This window comes from Aptenodytes patagonicus, chromosome W (genome assembly GCF_965638725.1).
Source record: "Aptenodytes patagonicus chromosome W, bAptPat1.pri.cur, whole genome shotgun sequence".
In the NCBI taxonomy this organism is placed as follows: domain Eukaryota; kingdom Metazoa; phylum Chordata; class Aves; order Sphenisciformes; family Spheniscidae; genus Aptenodytes; species Aptenodytes patagonicus.
This window is the reverse complement of record NC_134981.1, coordinates 42,762,220-42,778,794: the sequence shown is the minus strand read 5'-3', so window position 1 is coordinate 42,778,794 and position 16,575 is coordinate 42,762,220. Positions and strand designations below refer to the sequence as shown.

Genomic DNA, 16,575 nt, shown 5'->3' with positions numbered 1-16,575 from the left:
GCCACAAAAATTTCTCACAGCCTATGCAAACTGTTGGCTTCCAATTAATTTCCTGAGGTCTGTTTAGGTCTTCCAATTTTAGTTATTCTCTCACTGATTTCATCAGTAGCATATTTCTTATCTGAAAAAAGCCTCAGATACCAGAGCAGAAAATTCTTACCTACGCAAATACATGGTTTTCATCACTGATGGCATTAGCAGTAATGACTTGTATTGTTTGGGCTTTCCTGGCCTGAAGAGACCCAGTCAGAACCAATGACAAAATTAATGTTTCCCTAGACTTCTTTTATGGTGCTCTTTGATGACAATCCATCCTCCCTGAACTCCCAAAGCGTTGGAATATACTACATTTGTGGACCTGAATGTGCAAAGCAATAAATGAGCCAAACCCTGATCTTTTTGATATGCTATCAAGCTGAAATCTCTGGCAAGACAAAAGTCAAAGCAAACCATGAGTCAAAAAATGAAGATGAGAAAGTGGTTGAATATTCTCTGTTGCCATCACTTTTCTATGTTCTGTAGACAAAATCCATGAATGCCCTGAAACTTTATAGGAATAGCTATAAAAATAGCTGAATAAAAAAATGATCCTAGTGGTAAAATAAGGTATTTGCATGTTGCTTGTTTTTGTGTGTGGTAATAAGTGCTATATAAATGTATATTAAGAAACCAAATATAAACTTTAAAATGTTTCTCATTTAATTAGTTAAGCTGTTTTATTTTCTGATATATAGAGTGGTCGTTGTTGGTTTATCTGAAACAAAACAAAGCAGTAAGGCAGTATACCATGAAAGATATTTCACTAGAGCCCAGTACTTCAGCCTATTCCCTGTTCAGTAACTGAACTTGATTTCATTAAGAGGAAGCTTGAGTCCATAGTTATCTAAGGAGACATGCCAAGGTCACAGAATCACAAAATAGTTGAGGGTGACCTCTGGAGGTCATCTGGTCCAACCCCCCCTGCTCAAGCAGGGCACCTAGAGCCAGTTGCCCAGAACCATGTCCAGACAGCTTTTGAATATCTCCAAGGATGGAAATTCCACAACCTCCCTGGGCAACCTGTTCCAGTGTTAGGTCACCCTCACAGTAAAACCTTGTTTCCTGATGTTCAGACAGAAAGTCCTGTCCTGGTTTTGGCTGGGATAGAGTTAATTTCCTTCCTAGTAGCTGGTACAGTGCTGTGTTTTGGATTTAGGATGAGAATAATGTTGATAACACACTGATATTTTAGTTGTTGCTAAGTAGTGCTTACACTAGTCAAGGACTTTTCAGCTTCCCATGCTCTACCAACTGAGAAGGCTGGATGTGCACAAGAAGCTGGGAGGGGGGCACAGCCAAACTGGCCAAAGGGACATTCCATACCATGTGATGTCATGCTCAGTATATAAACTGGGGGGAGTTAGCCGGGGGAGAGGTGACCGCTGCTCGGGGACTGGCTGGGCATCGGTCAGCGGGTGGTGAGCAATTGCATTGTGCATCACTTGCTTTGTATATTCTATTATTATTATTATTATTACTATTTTATTTTATTTCAATTATTAAATTGTTCTTATCTCAACCCACGAGTTTTCTCACTTTTACTCTTCCGATTCTCTCCCACATCCCACCAGGGTGGAGGAGAGTGAGCGAGCGGCTGTGTGGTGCTCAGTTGCTGGCTGAGGTTAAACCATGACAGTCCTTTTTGGCGCCCAACGTGGGGCACAAAGGGTTTGAGATAGTAACAGATTAACCAGAGCGTATTAAGGAATTTACATCTGTTAACAGTTTTGGGTCGCAATGTTGGTTCATCTGTTCTCGATATTGGTTTGTCTGATCTGCATCATGCTCTTTTTTTTGCTGTACATGTTAAAGACTGGTGTCGCCTTTTGCAGTTTGCTGTGCTCTGCAGTGATTAGTGATGTTTTGCCTGGGAGGTTTGTTATTACAACGCTGGCCTTGAGCTTAATCTGGTATTTCAGCTTTGTACTGCAGCCATTACTGTACTTTGGGTACCACTTCGTGGAGACAAGTAGCAATTATAGTTCTTCCTCTGAGAGGTTTTTTTATGGAGGAAATACAGAATGGCAGTGTCACTACCTTCTTCTATGATGTTTCCTCCTTCATTACAGCAACTTTTCAGTATCTTGAACATCCTTAGGTAGTTAAGATACTTCTATTGGTACCTCTTGGGAATATTGTTTCAGATTTGTCTAAGGTTAATAAGCAATTTAAGAATATCATCCAGAGTTCTGCCCCAAGGCTGCATAGTTATGAGCGGCAGGGTGTGTGGGACAAGATGGGCAAGTACCTAGGCCAATGGGCACCCCCAGCGTATTGGAACTTCACCCCTGAGCAAGTGCAAAATCCTGAAAAATTAGAATATTTGGACAAAGTATGCTGTCACCCTGGCAACTCCAGAGAGATGCAGATCACTGCAACGTGCTGGGGCCTGGCCCATGCCTACCGAGCCCTGTTCAACACCATTCAGTACCCTCAAAGGGAAGAGAAGGTCTCTGGATCTGATGGTAAAACGACAGGCCCTGCGGCCACTCTAACCCCAACGACAGGCCCTGCGGCTGAACCAAAGAACCAACCTGTGCCGGTATCAGTCACCCCTATACACAAGAAGAAATATTGGAAGCGGAAGTCGCCTCGTTTAGTAAGGGAGGAAGAAGCTTCTTCTAAAAGGGAGCCAGAGGAAGAAGTGCACGAGGCAGACGACCCTGGAAAAGGACCATCACGAGAACAGCAGGAGGAGACCCAGCCGCTGCCCGGGGAGGAAGAAGAGGAAGAGCTCATGAAAGAGGCGGTAACCACCCAATCCCTATCCCTGAGTGAGCTGCGAGATATGCGAAAAGATTTCAGCCGTTGTCCAGGCGAGCATATTGTCACCTGGCTGCTCTGATTCTGGGATAATGGGGCCAGTAGCCTGGAATTAGAGGGTAAAGAAGCCAAGCAGCTGGGATCCCTTTCTAGGGAAGGGGGCATTGACAGGCAATTGGAAAAGGGGCACAAGTCCTCAGCCTCTGGAGGCGACTCCTGTCAGGCATGAAGGAAAGGTATCCCTTCAAGGAAGATGTTATATGTCACCCAGGCAAGCGGAACACCATGGAGAGGGGTATCCAGTACCTGAGGGAATTAGCTGTGCTGGAGGTGATTTATGATGACCTGAACAATGAGCAGTTATCCAAAGATCCAGATGAAGTCAAGTGCACACGACCCATGTGGCGGAAGTTTGTTCGGAGCACACCATCGTCATATGCCAATTCATTGGCAGTGATGACCTGGAAAGATGGAGAGGAACAAGCGGTGGATGAATTGGCTGGCCAACTCCAACACTACGAAGAAAGTCTCTCTTCCTCCCTCATCTCGGCTGTGGAGAAACTGTCCCAGAAGGTCCAGCAACTTGAAGAGGATAGGTCCTATTCCCGACCTGTATGGACCAGTATCTCGGCTATTAGTAGTCAGCGTCCCTCTGCTCAAGAGAGAGGATACAGTGGGTACACACCACGGGGCACCCTATGGTTTTACCTGCGTGACCATGGAGAGGACATGAGGAAGTGGGATGGAAACCCTACCTCAGCCCTAGGGGCACGGGTACGTGAGTTGCAAGTAAAATCAATCACAAAAGGGGGTTCTCCCAGGAAAATTGCTGCTCCAGTTTCCAGCAGGCAGTTCCCCAGAGAGAGTAGAAGGGCTGATCTTACTTCTGATCTTAATGAAGAGACTTCTAACTCATATTTACAAGAAATGAGAAATGAGTACTGTGATGAGGACTAGAGGGGCCCTGCCTCCAGCCAGGGGGAGGAAAGGGACAACCGGGTTTACTGGACTGTGTGGATTCGGTGGCCTGGCACATCGGACCCACAGGAGCATAAGGCTCTAGTGGACACCGGTGCACAGTGTACCCTAATACCATCAAGCTATAAAGGGGCAGAACCCATCTGTATTCCTGGAGTGACAGGGGGATCCCAACAGCTAACTGTATTGGAAGCCGAAGTGAGTCTAACTGGGAATGGGTGGCAGAAGCACCCCATTGTGACTGGCCCAGAGGCTCCATGCAGCCTTGGCATAGACAACCTCAGGAGAGGGTATTTCAAGGACCCAAAAGGGTACCGATGGGCTTTTGGTATAGCTGCCTTAGAGACGGAGGAAATTAAACAGCTGTCCACCTTGCCTGGTCTCTCGGAGGACCCCTCTGTTGTGGGGTTGCTGAAGGTCGAAGACCAACAGGTGCCAATCGCTACCACAACAGTGCACCGGCGGCAATATCGCACCAACCGAGACTCCTTGATTCCCATCCATAAGCTGATTCGTCGACTGGAGAGCCAAGGAGTGATCAGCAAGACCCGCTCACCCTTTAACAGTCCCATATGGCCAGTGCGGAAGTCTAATGGAGAGTGGAGACTAACAGTAGACTACTGTGGCCTGAATGAAGTCACACCACCGCTGAGTGCTGCTGTGCCAGACATGCTAGAACTTCAATACGAACTGGAGTCAAAGGCAGCCAAGTGGTATGCCACAATTGATATCGCTAATGCGTTTTTCTCAATCCCTTTGGCAGCAGAGTGCAGGCCACAATTTGCTTTCACTTGGAGGGGCGTTCAGTACACCTGGAACCGACTGCCCCAGGGGTGGAAACACAGCCCCACCATTTGCCATGGACTGATCCAGACTGCACTGGAACAGGGTGAGGCTCCGGAACACCTGCAATACATTGATGACATCATTGTGTGGGGCAACACAGCAGGAGAAGTTTTTGAGAAAGGGAAGGAAATAGTCAAAATCCTGCTGAAGGCCGGTTTTGCCATAAAACAAAGTGAGGTCAAGGGACCTGCACAGGAGATCCAATTTTTAGGAATAAAATGGCAAGATGGACGTCGTCAAATCCCAATGGATGTGATCAACAAAATAACAGCCATGTCTCCACCAACTAGCAAAAAGGAAACACAAGCTTTCTTAGGCGTCGTGGGTTTTTGGAGAATGCATATTCCAAATTACAGTCTGATTGTAAGCCCTCTCTATCAAGTGACCCGGAAGAAGAACGATTTCAAATGGGGCCCTGAGCAACGACAAGCTTTTGAACAAATTAAAGAGGAGATAGTTCATGCAGTAGCCCTTGGGCCAGTCCGGGCAGGGCAAGAGGTAAAAAATGTGCTCTACACCGCAGCCGGGGAGAACGGCCCTGCCTGGAGCCTCTGGCAGAAAGCACCAGGGGAGACGTGAGGTCGACCCCTAGGATTTTGGAGTCGGGGATACAGAGGATCCGAGGCATGCTATACTCCAACTGAAAAAGAGATATTGGCAGCCTATGAAGGGGTTCGAGCTGCTTCAGAAGTGATCGGCACTGAAGCACAGCTCCTCCTGGCACCCCGACTGCCGGTGCCAGGCTGGATGTTCAAAGGGAGGGTCCCCTGTACAAATCATGCAACTGACGCTACGTGGAGTAGGTGGGTCGCACTGATCACACAACGGGCTCAAATAGGAAACCCCAGTCGCCCAGGAACCTTGGAAGTGATCATGGATTGGCCAGAAGGCAAAGATTTTGGAATATCGCCAGAGGAGGAGGTGACGAGTGCTGAAGAGGCCCCAATGTATAATGAACTACCAGAAAATGAGAAACAATATGCCCTCTTCACTGATGGGTCCTGTCGTATTCTAGGAAAGCATCAGAGGTGGAGGGCTGCTGTGTGGAGTCCTATATGACAAGCGGCAGAAACTGCTGAAGGAGAAGGTGAATCAAGTCAGTTTGCAGAGGTGAAAGCCATCCAGCTGGCTTTAGATATTGCTGACCGAGAAAAGTGGCCAGTGCTCTATCTCTATACTGACTCATGGATGGTGGCAAATGCCCTGTGGGGGTGGTTGCAGCAATGGAAGCGGAGCAACTGGCAGCGCAGAGGCAAACCCATCTGGGCTGCCGCATTGTGGCAAGATATTGCTGCCCGGGTGGAGAACCTGGTTGTAAAATCCGTCACGTAGATGCTCACGTACCCAAGAGTCGGGCCACTGAACATCAAAACAACCAGCAGGTGGATCAGGCTGCTAAGATTGAAGTGGCTCAGGTGGATCTGGACTGGCAACATAAGGGTGAATTGTTTATAGCTCGGTGGGCCCATGACACCTCAGGGTGCCATCAAGGAAGAGATGCAACATATAATGGGCTCGTGATCGAGGGGTGGACTTGACCATGGACAGTATTGCGCAGGTTATCCATGAATGCGAAACATGCGCTGCAATCAAGCAAGCCAAGCGGTTAAAGCCCCTCTGGTATGGAGGACGATGGCTGAAATATAAATATGGGGAGGCCTGGCAGATCGATTATATCACACTCCCACAAACCCGCCAAGGCAAGTGCCATGTGCTTACAATGGTGGAGACAACCACCGGATGGCTGGAAACATATCCCGTGCCCCATGCCACTGCCCGGAACACTCTCCTGGGCCTTGAAAAGCAAGTCCTATGGCGACATGGCACCCCAGAAAGAATTGAGTCAGACAACGGGACTCATTTCTGAAACAACCTCATGGACACCTGGGCCAAAGAGCATGGCATCGAGTGGGTATATCACATCCCCTATCATGCACCAGCCTCCGGGAAAATTGAACGATACAATGGACTGTTAAAGACTACGCTGAGAGCAATGGGTGGCGGGACATTCAAACATTGGGATACACATTTAGCAAAAGCCACCTGGTTAGTCAACACGAGGGGATCTGCCAATTGAGCTGGCCCTGCCCAGTCAGAACTTTTACGTACTGTAGATGGGGATAAAGTCCCTGCAGTGCCCATAAAAAATATGCTGGGGAAGACATTCTGGGTTATTCCTGCCTCGGGCAAAGGCAAACCCATCCGTGGGATTGCTTTTGCTCAAGGACCTGGGTGCACTTGGTGGATAATGCGGAAGGATGGGGAAGTCCGAGGTGTACCTCAAGGGGATTTGATTTTGGGTGAGAATAGCCAATGAATTAAATTGTATGATGTTAATTGCTATGTAATATTATATGCCATATCAATGGTATTACAATAAGAATCACCCAGATTAATGAAGAATGAACTTCGATGAAACCGAGCAAAGCACCGTGATGATGGAACCAGAACTGAATTCAACATGAACGAATCCAACACCGCATACCATCTCCATCTTTCCTGCCCTGAAAGATTATTACGACAGATGGAGCCCAAAGTCATGGACTAAATGAACTCAACGAATGTTTTAGAGGGATGGCCCATAGACTAAGGGAATGATATCTGTGTGTATATATACATGAAAAGACAGGAAAAGGGGTGGTGATTAATGGGAATGTATTGGAAAGTGTGGGACCTGGGCATGACGTAGATGGTACAGAATAAGGGGTGGATACTGTCCTGGTTTTGGCTGGGATAGAGTTAATTTCCTTCCTAGTAGCTGGTATAGTGCTGTGTTTTGGATTTAGGATGAGAACAATGTTGATAACACACCCATGTTTTAGTTGTTGCTAGGTAATGCTTACACTAATCAAGGACTTTTCAGCTTCCCATGCTCTACCAACTGAGAAGGCTGGAGGCGCACAAGAAGCTGGGAGGGGGCACAGCTAGGACAGCTGTATGCATATTCCATACCATATGAAGACATGCTCAGTATATAAACTGGGGGGAGTTAGCCGGGGGGGCGGGTGACATAGAACTACTTGAAGATTTGCAGATTATCTTGTTAAACTGAGTCCTATGGAAATAAATATGTAGCAGGACAACAAATAATGTGATTATAGTTCCATGGTAAATGGAGTTTCAGGTATGGATGTCAGTTTCATAATTTTGCTTCTCTATTCTTTGAATGAACATTTGTGTTTATATATATGTTATCTTAGATGAGGTTATATTCTACTAGATTCCAGTACAAATGTATACCTACTATTATAATTTTTTTTAACATTGCTCTCTAAAATTATTTACAAATCAGTGTAGATCATAGCATGACACTGAAAATGATAGACTGCGGTATGTACAGCACTACTGAATATAAGGTGGGTGTGGTGGGTGCAGAGCAGATGTAGGACCTTTGGTAAGATTGGGCAACAAGCAGATGCAGTTTTTCCTACTCCCTTGGAATACGGAAAGGACATACTTGGCTCCATCCTGCAGGCTGAAGGAGATTGGACCAGCCCTAGCCAGTGGGCAAAGGCTCCTCTCTCAGTTCTTTTGCAGAGGAAAGGAGAGAACAATTGTCTGAGCCATTGTTTAACTGAGTAAAGGCCATTCACCAAATGTGGGAAGTGATTTCTTAATCTGTCCCCTTCCCCTTCCTTTACACAACTGAGCAAGAACTAAGTGACCTTAAGTTTGCTCTGATATATCTTTGTTTCTGGGATATTTTTTTCTGTGAGTCACTCAATTCCAGCAAACTACTGCTTATGATCCCACACTTGTCCTTATATGAAGTATAATAAATAATTTCTGATAAGTAAGCATCTCTCACTTGGTGTTTTACAGTGATCACAAAATATCCGCAGGGATTCAGAGACAACTTACAGGAGCATAAACTCTCTCTGTTTATGTTAATATTTATAATCTCTCTTTTTATTTACTACCTAAATTATAGGTGAATGGGGCTTCTCTTTTGTATACAAAGTTGAACAAGTGGTATCATTTATCCTTTAGCATACTAAGGCTGACAGTTTTAAAATACAAGTTAAACAGTCTTATATTTTCTTGCAGGGAGACAGTAGAGTATGTGATGTTACAGAACCAACTCCAGCAGCTTTTAGAAGCCCAGTGGTCAGAGGCCAAATCACTGCCCACATCCCCAAGGTAACATGACTGGAATTCTACTGTATCACAGATTTGCAGTTTTGTCGTCTAACTATTATCAGGGGAAGTTGTGACCTGTCTAAATAGTAGATGTGTTCTGTCAAAGTAAATCTGTTTCTTTTACCTTGTGGACTTGAAGCTGAGCTTCTAGAATTTGACAGTGTATAATGTTGTATAAACATTGGACATGCTGAGTATGAAATTAATAGTCCCTGTTTCCCACCAAAGTAAAAATCAGATATACAATGGAACAGAATATATTTTTTATTAGATGAATAGCAAAGAATCCTAGGAACTCCTAGGAAAGTTGTAAAGTTTGACCTTGTGGTGGTCCACCATACATTGCTGTCAGCTGTAATTCATAAAGCCAGTTACAAACAAAACCTCCTTTCAGATGCTCATTAAATTTTTTACCTCCTTATGCTTGTTAAATCTTTTGCCTGTAGTAGCTTGTATAAAAAGTCAAAGCTCCATACTCTGTCATGCCAGTCCCAGAAATAGACACAAACTGAGTAACCTTAAAGAGGAGGAAAGGGAGCCTTCCAGTAAAGGCATAAGACTGGAGCCTAGAGTTGCCCGATTCTGCCATAGACTTCCAGTGTGATGCATGTAAGTAAGTCAAGAAAACGCACAACTTTACTCAGATAGCAATCTCAAGCAGACACTGAAAGGGATAAAGTAACTCAGATGCAAATAGGACTTGGTTCATCATTACCTTCTAATTCGGTTTCTCAGTCTGGAAAATATATACATTGTTTTTCCTTGTTTCAGAGTTGTTAGGGAGCTAAATACATATTAAAGTATAAAGCCAGCACAAAAGCTTCTGCTGGCATTGATAGTCTGAGCTTTGGGCCATCACCTGTGAACTCGTAGGAACAGTGACTACTTTCTGTTCCATTTTTATAGAATCTCATGCACTGTGGGAAACAAGTGCTCCATGCCTCTGAAATTCATCTATCAATGTTTCAGGCAAGTGCAAATGGTTACAGAAATAGATGACAAAAAAAGACATTGGTATTGGAGATATATTTGTATAAAGGCACATAGGCTAGGAAAGGGCTGAAAACTAGCAAGTTCAAATTCCTGCTAAAGTAGCAAACCACATTGGGTTGAGCTGTTCTGTCTTTTTTTTTAATAGACTCATGCTCTTTGTCTTCCTGTCTGCCAGCTCAGAAGGATCAATGGAACCAAATGCTCTCTTCCAGATCATTTGGTTTATGTGATTTTTGTTGACTGGACTTTCCAAGTAGTCTCGCATCTGAGTACTGGTGAGCAACAGGACTGTTTAATTTTAAGTATCAGATAAGATCAGTTGAGAGCAGATCATAGAATCATAGAATATCTCAAGTTGGAAGGGACCCATAAGGATCATCGAGTCCAACTCCCTGCTCCTTACAGGACTACCTAAAACTAAACCATATGACTAAGAGCGTCATCCAGACACTCCTTGAACTCTGACAGGCTTGGTGCCATGACCACATCCCTGGGGAGCCTGTTCCAGTGACCGACCACCCTCTTCTTGTCCCACAAGCGGGGTCCGGTACGTGGTGTGCAATAAGCCAATCTTACACACAGAGCCGAGATGTTTATTTATCTCATGTTTGCGCAAAGATGGGTGCTAGGTGGTAATTCCACAAAGCTAGCACACCACACAAAAGAACTACAGTGTATTTATATTGTTACATGATTAGCAAAAACCCGCCTAAGTCCATGCTCATTGGTTAGTTATGTTCAAATTAGCCTCGCTTGCCATGTAAATTAGCACGCATGCTCCTTGCAGGCGTGGGGGGGCAAGTCTTTCCAGTCTTGAATTGAGTCGGTGGTCACGATCTCCCCCTGCTGCTTTTACCTTTCCCCTAGTTACTGCAGTTTTTTTGCTGACTTCTTGTTTCTTTGGCAATCATCTAGCCTCTGATGCCTTCTAGGGCAGGATGTTCCTCTTTTATCAGCCTTCTTCAAGGGCATAGTCGTTGTAAGGCATGCATTGTTTATACAAGGTAATCAGGCTAGTACAATGAAGACTACAGTCTAGGATAGGTATTAACCCAAACATATGGCTACACTCTCAGTGAAGAACCTTTTCCTAATGTCCAATCCGAATTTCCCCTGACGCAGCTTCATACCATTTCCTCGTGTCCTATCTGGTCCCCAGAGAGAGGAGATCAGCACCTCCACTGTCCCCCTTGAGGAAGTTGTAGACTGCGATGAGGTGCCCCCTCAGCCTTCTCTTCTCCAAGCTGAACAAACCAAGTGACCTCAGCTGCTCCTCATAAGTCTTGCCCGCGAGACCTTTCACCATCTTGGTCGCCCTCCTCTGGACACAGTTTGATGTCCTTCTTATATTGAGAAGCCCAAAACTGCACACAGTACTCGAGGTGGGGCCGCACCAGTGCAGTGTAGACTGGGACAATCACCTCCCTCAACCGGCTAGCTATGCTGGGCTTGATGCACCCCAGGACACGGCTGGCCCTTTTGGCTGCCAGGGTGCACTGTTGACTCATATTCAACTTGCCATCAACCCAAACCCCCAGATCCCTTTCTGCAGGGCTGCTCTCCAGCCTCTCATCCCCCAATCTGTATGTATAACCAGGATTGCCCCATCCCAGGTGCAGAATCCGGCACTGGCTCTTGTTAAATTTCATACGGTTGGTGATTGCCCAGCTCTCTGGTCTATCCAGATCTCTCTGTAAGGCCTCTCTACCCCTGAGGGAGCCCACAGCTCATCCTAGTTTAGTATCATCAGCAAACTTACTTAATGTACATTCGATTCCTGCATCCAGATCATTTATAAAAGCATTAAAGAGCACTGGCCCTAAAACTGAGACCTGGGGAACCCCACTGGTGACTGGCCGCCAGCCTGATGTAACCCCATTTACTAGAACTTTGAGTCCGACCCGTCAGCCAATTGCTCACCTATCGTATTATGGACTTGTCTAGCTGTGTGCTGGACATTTTATCCAGAAGGATACTGTGAGAGACAGTATCAAAAGCTTTGCTAAAATCCCAAACCACCGCATCTACTGGCTTCCCTTGGTCAACTAGATTGGGTGACCTTGTCATAAAAGGAAATTAAGTTAGTTAAGCAAGACTTTCCTCTCGTGAACCCGTGCTGGCTATGACCAGTGACTGCGTTGTCTCTCAAGTGTTTTTCAATAACTCCCAGAATAACCTTCTCCATAATTTTACCAGGCACTGAAGTGAGACTGACAGGCCTGTAATTACCAGGGTCTTCCTTCTTACCCTTCTTGAAAATTGGGAAAACATTTGCCAGCTTCGAGTCGACTGGGACCTCTCCAGACTCCCAAGACTGTTGAAAAATAATGGAAAGAGGTCCCGCGATAACATCAGCCAGCTCTTTCAGTACCCTGGGATGAATCCCATTGAGCCTCATAGGCTTATGTGCATCCACCTGGAGCAGCAAGTCTTGAACAAGTTCAGAGTCGGCTGGGAGATTATCATCCCCCCAGTCACGGTCTTCCAACACAGGGCTCCGAGGGTCCCAGGGCCCATCATTGGTGTTGAAGACAGAGGCGAGGAAGGCATTAAACATCTCTGCTTTGTCTACGTCCCTATGTGTGAGGTGACCGGCCTCATCAAGCAACAGACCAATGTTATCTCTGATTCTCCTTTAACATATTTTAAAAAGCCCTTTTTGTTGTCCTTCACAGTACTGGCCAGCTTGACCTCTAATCGAGCTTTGGCCGCACAAATTTTCTCCCTACAGTGGCAAACAGCATCTCTGTAATCCTCCCATGTCACCTGTCCTTGCTTCCAATGTCCATGCACTTTCTTTTTCCCCCTAAGTCCTAGAAGGAGATCCCTGTTCAGCCAAGCCAGCCTTCTGCCCTGCTTGCTTGACTTCCAACACATTGGAATTGCCTGCCCCTGCACTCTTAAGAGATGGCTCATAAAAAGTGACCAGCATTCATGGACTCCAATACCTTCAAAAGCAGTTTCCCAGGGGACCTTACTAACTAGCTCCTTCAGCAGCCTACAGCCTGATCTCCCCATATCCAGGGTCGAAGTTTTGCTGGCAGTTTTTCTCCTATTGCCAACGATTTGAAACTCACCGGCAGAATTTTGGGTTTTTTGATCACGGGTCAGTCTACACGACACCAGGCCTGTTGGCGACAGGCGGGGTACACCTGTCTCAAAGGGGGAAAAGGATTTTTGTGCAGGAGTTAGCAGGGCTCATTGAAAGAGCTTTAAACTAGATTTGAAGGGGGGAAGGGATAAAACCAGGCTCACTAGAGATAAGCCTGGGGGGGGCATGCCAATGTTTGAGGGATGGTGTGCTAGCGAGGTCCTTTGGTCTGCTCTACAATGTGCTAAGTACACTGGAGCACATTTGAAATGTCTCTATACTAATGCGCGCAGCATGAGGAATAAACAAGAGGAGCTAGAAGCTTTGGCCCAGTCCCAGAGCTATGACATCATTGACATAAGGAAAACCTGGTGGGATGAGTCCTGTGACTGGTGTGCCATGATGGACATTTATAGGCTCTTCAGGAGGGATAGGCAGGGCAGACAAGGCAGGAGGGTGGCGCTGTATATAAGCGAGGGGTTGGGTTGTATGGTGCTTACAGTTGGCGACGGCACGGTTGAGAGCCTCTGGGTAAGGATGAAGGGGAAAGCAAATAAAGCAGATGTTGTTGTGGGAGTCTACTGTCGACCACCCAGCCAGGACGACGACAGCGATGAATTATTCTACAAGGAATTAAGGGATATCTCTAGGTCAACTGCCCTTGTCCTTAAGGGTGATTTTAACTTCCCAGACGTCAACTGGGAATATCATACAGCAGACACAAACAGGTCCAGGAAATTCCTGAAGCACGTTGAAGATAACTTCTTGGTGCAGGTACTAAGGGAGCCAACTAGGAAAGGTGCCCTCCTAGATTTGTTGTTTGTAAACAGAGAGGGACTCGTGGGTCAAGTGGTGATTGGTGGCTGTCTTGGTCACAGTGACCACGAAGTAGTTGTGTTTCATATTGTTGGTGATAGGAGAAAAACTGTCAGCAGAGCTACTACCCTGGATTTTGGGAGAGCAGGCTTTAGGCTGCTGAAGGAGCTAGTTAGTAAGGTCCCCTGGGAAACTGCTTTCAAGGGTATTGGAGTCCATGAATGCTGGTCACTTTTTATGAGCCATCTCTTAAGAGTGCAGGAGCAGGCAATTCCAATGTGTTGGAGGTCAAGCAAGTGGGGCAGAAGGCTGGCTTGGCTGAACAGGGATCTCCTTCTGGAACTTAGGCGGAAAAAGAAAGTGTACGGACATTGGAAGCAAGGGCAGGCGACACGGGAGGATTACAGAGATGCTGTTCGCCTCTGTAGTGAGAAAATTCATACGGCCAAAGCTCAATTGGAGTTGAAGCTGGCCAGTACTGTGAAGGACAACAAAAAGGGCTTTTTTAAGTATGTTAACAGCAAAAGGAGGACTAAAGAAAACACTGGTCCATTACTTGATGAGGTCGGTCACTTCACAAATAGGAATGAGGATAAAGCAGAGACATTTTGGGCTCCACAATATAAGAAGGATATAGTAGGATAAATAGTAGAATGTGTCCAAAGGAGGGCAACAAACATGGTGAAAGGACTAGAGGGCATGACTTATGAGGAGCGGCTGAGGATACTAGGTTTGTTCAGCTTAGAGGAGACTGAGGGGTGACCTCATTGCTGTCTACAACTTCCTCATGGGGGGGAGCAGAGAGGGAGATGCTGATCTCTTCTTTCTGGTGTCTGGTGATAGGACACGAGGGAATGGCTTAAAGCTGCATCAGGGGAAGTTCAGATTGGATATTAGGAAAAAGTTCTTCACCGAGAGGGTGGTCAAGCACTGGAACAATCTCCCCAGGGAAGTCGTTCATGGCCCCAAGCCTGTCAGTGTTCAAGAAGTGTTTGGACAATGCTCTTAGATATATGGTTTAACTTTTAGGTTGCCCCGTGTGGAGTCAGGAGTTGGACTCGATGATCCTCATGGGTCCCTTCCAACTCAGGTTATTCTATTCTATTCTATTCTATTCTATTCTATATGTAAATTTTGTACACTGTTAGAACTATGGACTCATCAGAATAGAAGTTGCTTGGAAAAAAGGAAATGAGATTTTTGGATTCACTGGCTCACATTAACCTTAATTTTGACACTTTATCCTTGCTCAGCAGAAAAGTGGTTTATAATAAGAATATGGAGTATCATGAGCTCTGGCATATGTCATGGGGAAAGAAATGGTCTCTGTAATTTACATTCCTTGCAAATCAGACCCGAGATTGCTGTTTCCTCACTATATAACATTTGGAGTTCTAAATTTAATTTATTATTCTAATAGTATTGAAATAAATTCGTGGCACTTTTTTCACACTTTTCAGTATTTCATATCTGAAAAGGTTTTGAGTGTGAGGAGCCCTGACTTTTTATGAGGTCTGATATGGCTGTTATTAATACCAAATGAAGTTTAGATTTATCAAATCACTTCTATGCAGAGAGATGATATTTTTGCAGTATTTAGAATGTTACTTTCGTATTATGTTGTGCCTCAGATAGTAGGCATTTGACCTTTTGGGTTTTTTGACTTTTTAAAACACATCCACTCCCACAAATAGGGAACAGTAGTTTCTCTAAAATTTTCCTCAGAAAGTCATCTTTGGCATTGAAATAACCATTCTAAGTTTTTCTTTGTAAAAGAGACTCAAATCCTAATTAGGAATAGAAGCAGGATTACAGCCTTCCCTGTGTAATCTTCTCTGTAGCATCATAATGAATTCCATGTGAGTAGCGATGAGGAGGATAAGCAACAATAAACTGAGACAGACATGTACACTGGAAATGGCAGTTTCACATTTTATACGAGCATTGATTTGGCTGTGGTATTGAAATTTTTTCCTCCCCTTTTCTCTTTAAGCTTGCCATCATCTCCTGCTTCTGGCAAACCCCAGTGGAAACCATCTGAAGCAGATGAATTGTCTCTACCAAAAAGTAAACTGAACACCCAAGATGGGATTCGGATTCTTGGTAGCCTGGGTTCTTCTAACTGCAGTCAGTCCAAGATAAAAGCTGAAGACTCAGATAAAATCCTGCACCAGTTGTTGGGGAAGGAAATCTCTGAAAATGTCTGTATGCAGGAAAAGCTAACTTTGCAATTTCAGGATGCTCATGCTTTCTCCAAGAACGTGAAGAAGATTCTGCCAGAGAAAAGGGAGCTGAAGTTAGCCAGGCTGAGGCATATTATGCAGAGATCTCTCAGCGAGTCTGACACAAACTCAGCTAATTCTGAAGACCATAAGAACCTCCCTGTGAAAAGAACTGACAAACCAAGGCCTCAGCCCATAATGGAAAGTGTTGAGAGCACAGAGAGTTTGCACCTGACGATTAAGAAACACACTTCAGCAGCAGGGCACCGCTTCCCTTTTGGCATCAGAGTTTCTAAGCCTGTGGATGGCCACAGTCCCTCCCCTACTTCAGAGAGCAGCAATCCAGATAATGAAGCCCAGTATCAGTCTGGTACTGTACCTCAGAGCCAGTTTTCCGGAGGCAATGCTTCATCCAGCACTGACAGTGCCACTGCTCAAAAGGTTGCCACAAGCCCTAAGAGTGCTCTCAAGTGTCCATCTTCAAAGCGCAGAACATCCCAATATTTGAAACTCAGAGTAACCTTTGAGGAGCCTGTGGTGCAGGTGGAGGTAACAGAATCAGAACTGAATGAGGAAAAGGATAAAGACCTGGGCAAAGCACTTTTGCAGACTCCACCCAGCACTGGAGAAACAGTTGGAGACCAGCTGAAAAGGCCTTTTGGAACCTTTAGATCCAAAATGGAGACA

The 16,575-nt window shown here is 45.4% G+C and overlaps 1 protein-coding gene across 1 annotated transcript in view; it reads left to right on the top strand.

The window, feature by feature from the left end:
- The window catches only part of LOC143172043 (synphilin-1-like), a 116,955-nt gene that overhangs the window by 98,805 nt on the left and 1,575 nt on the right, over positions 1-16,575 (top strand). The window contains 2 exon segments of the mRNA XM_076361260.1: positions 8,674-8,766; positions 15,660-16,574. Of these exon segments, the coding sequence (XP_076217375.1) occupies positions 8,674-8,766; positions 15,660-16,574 (1,008 nt within the window).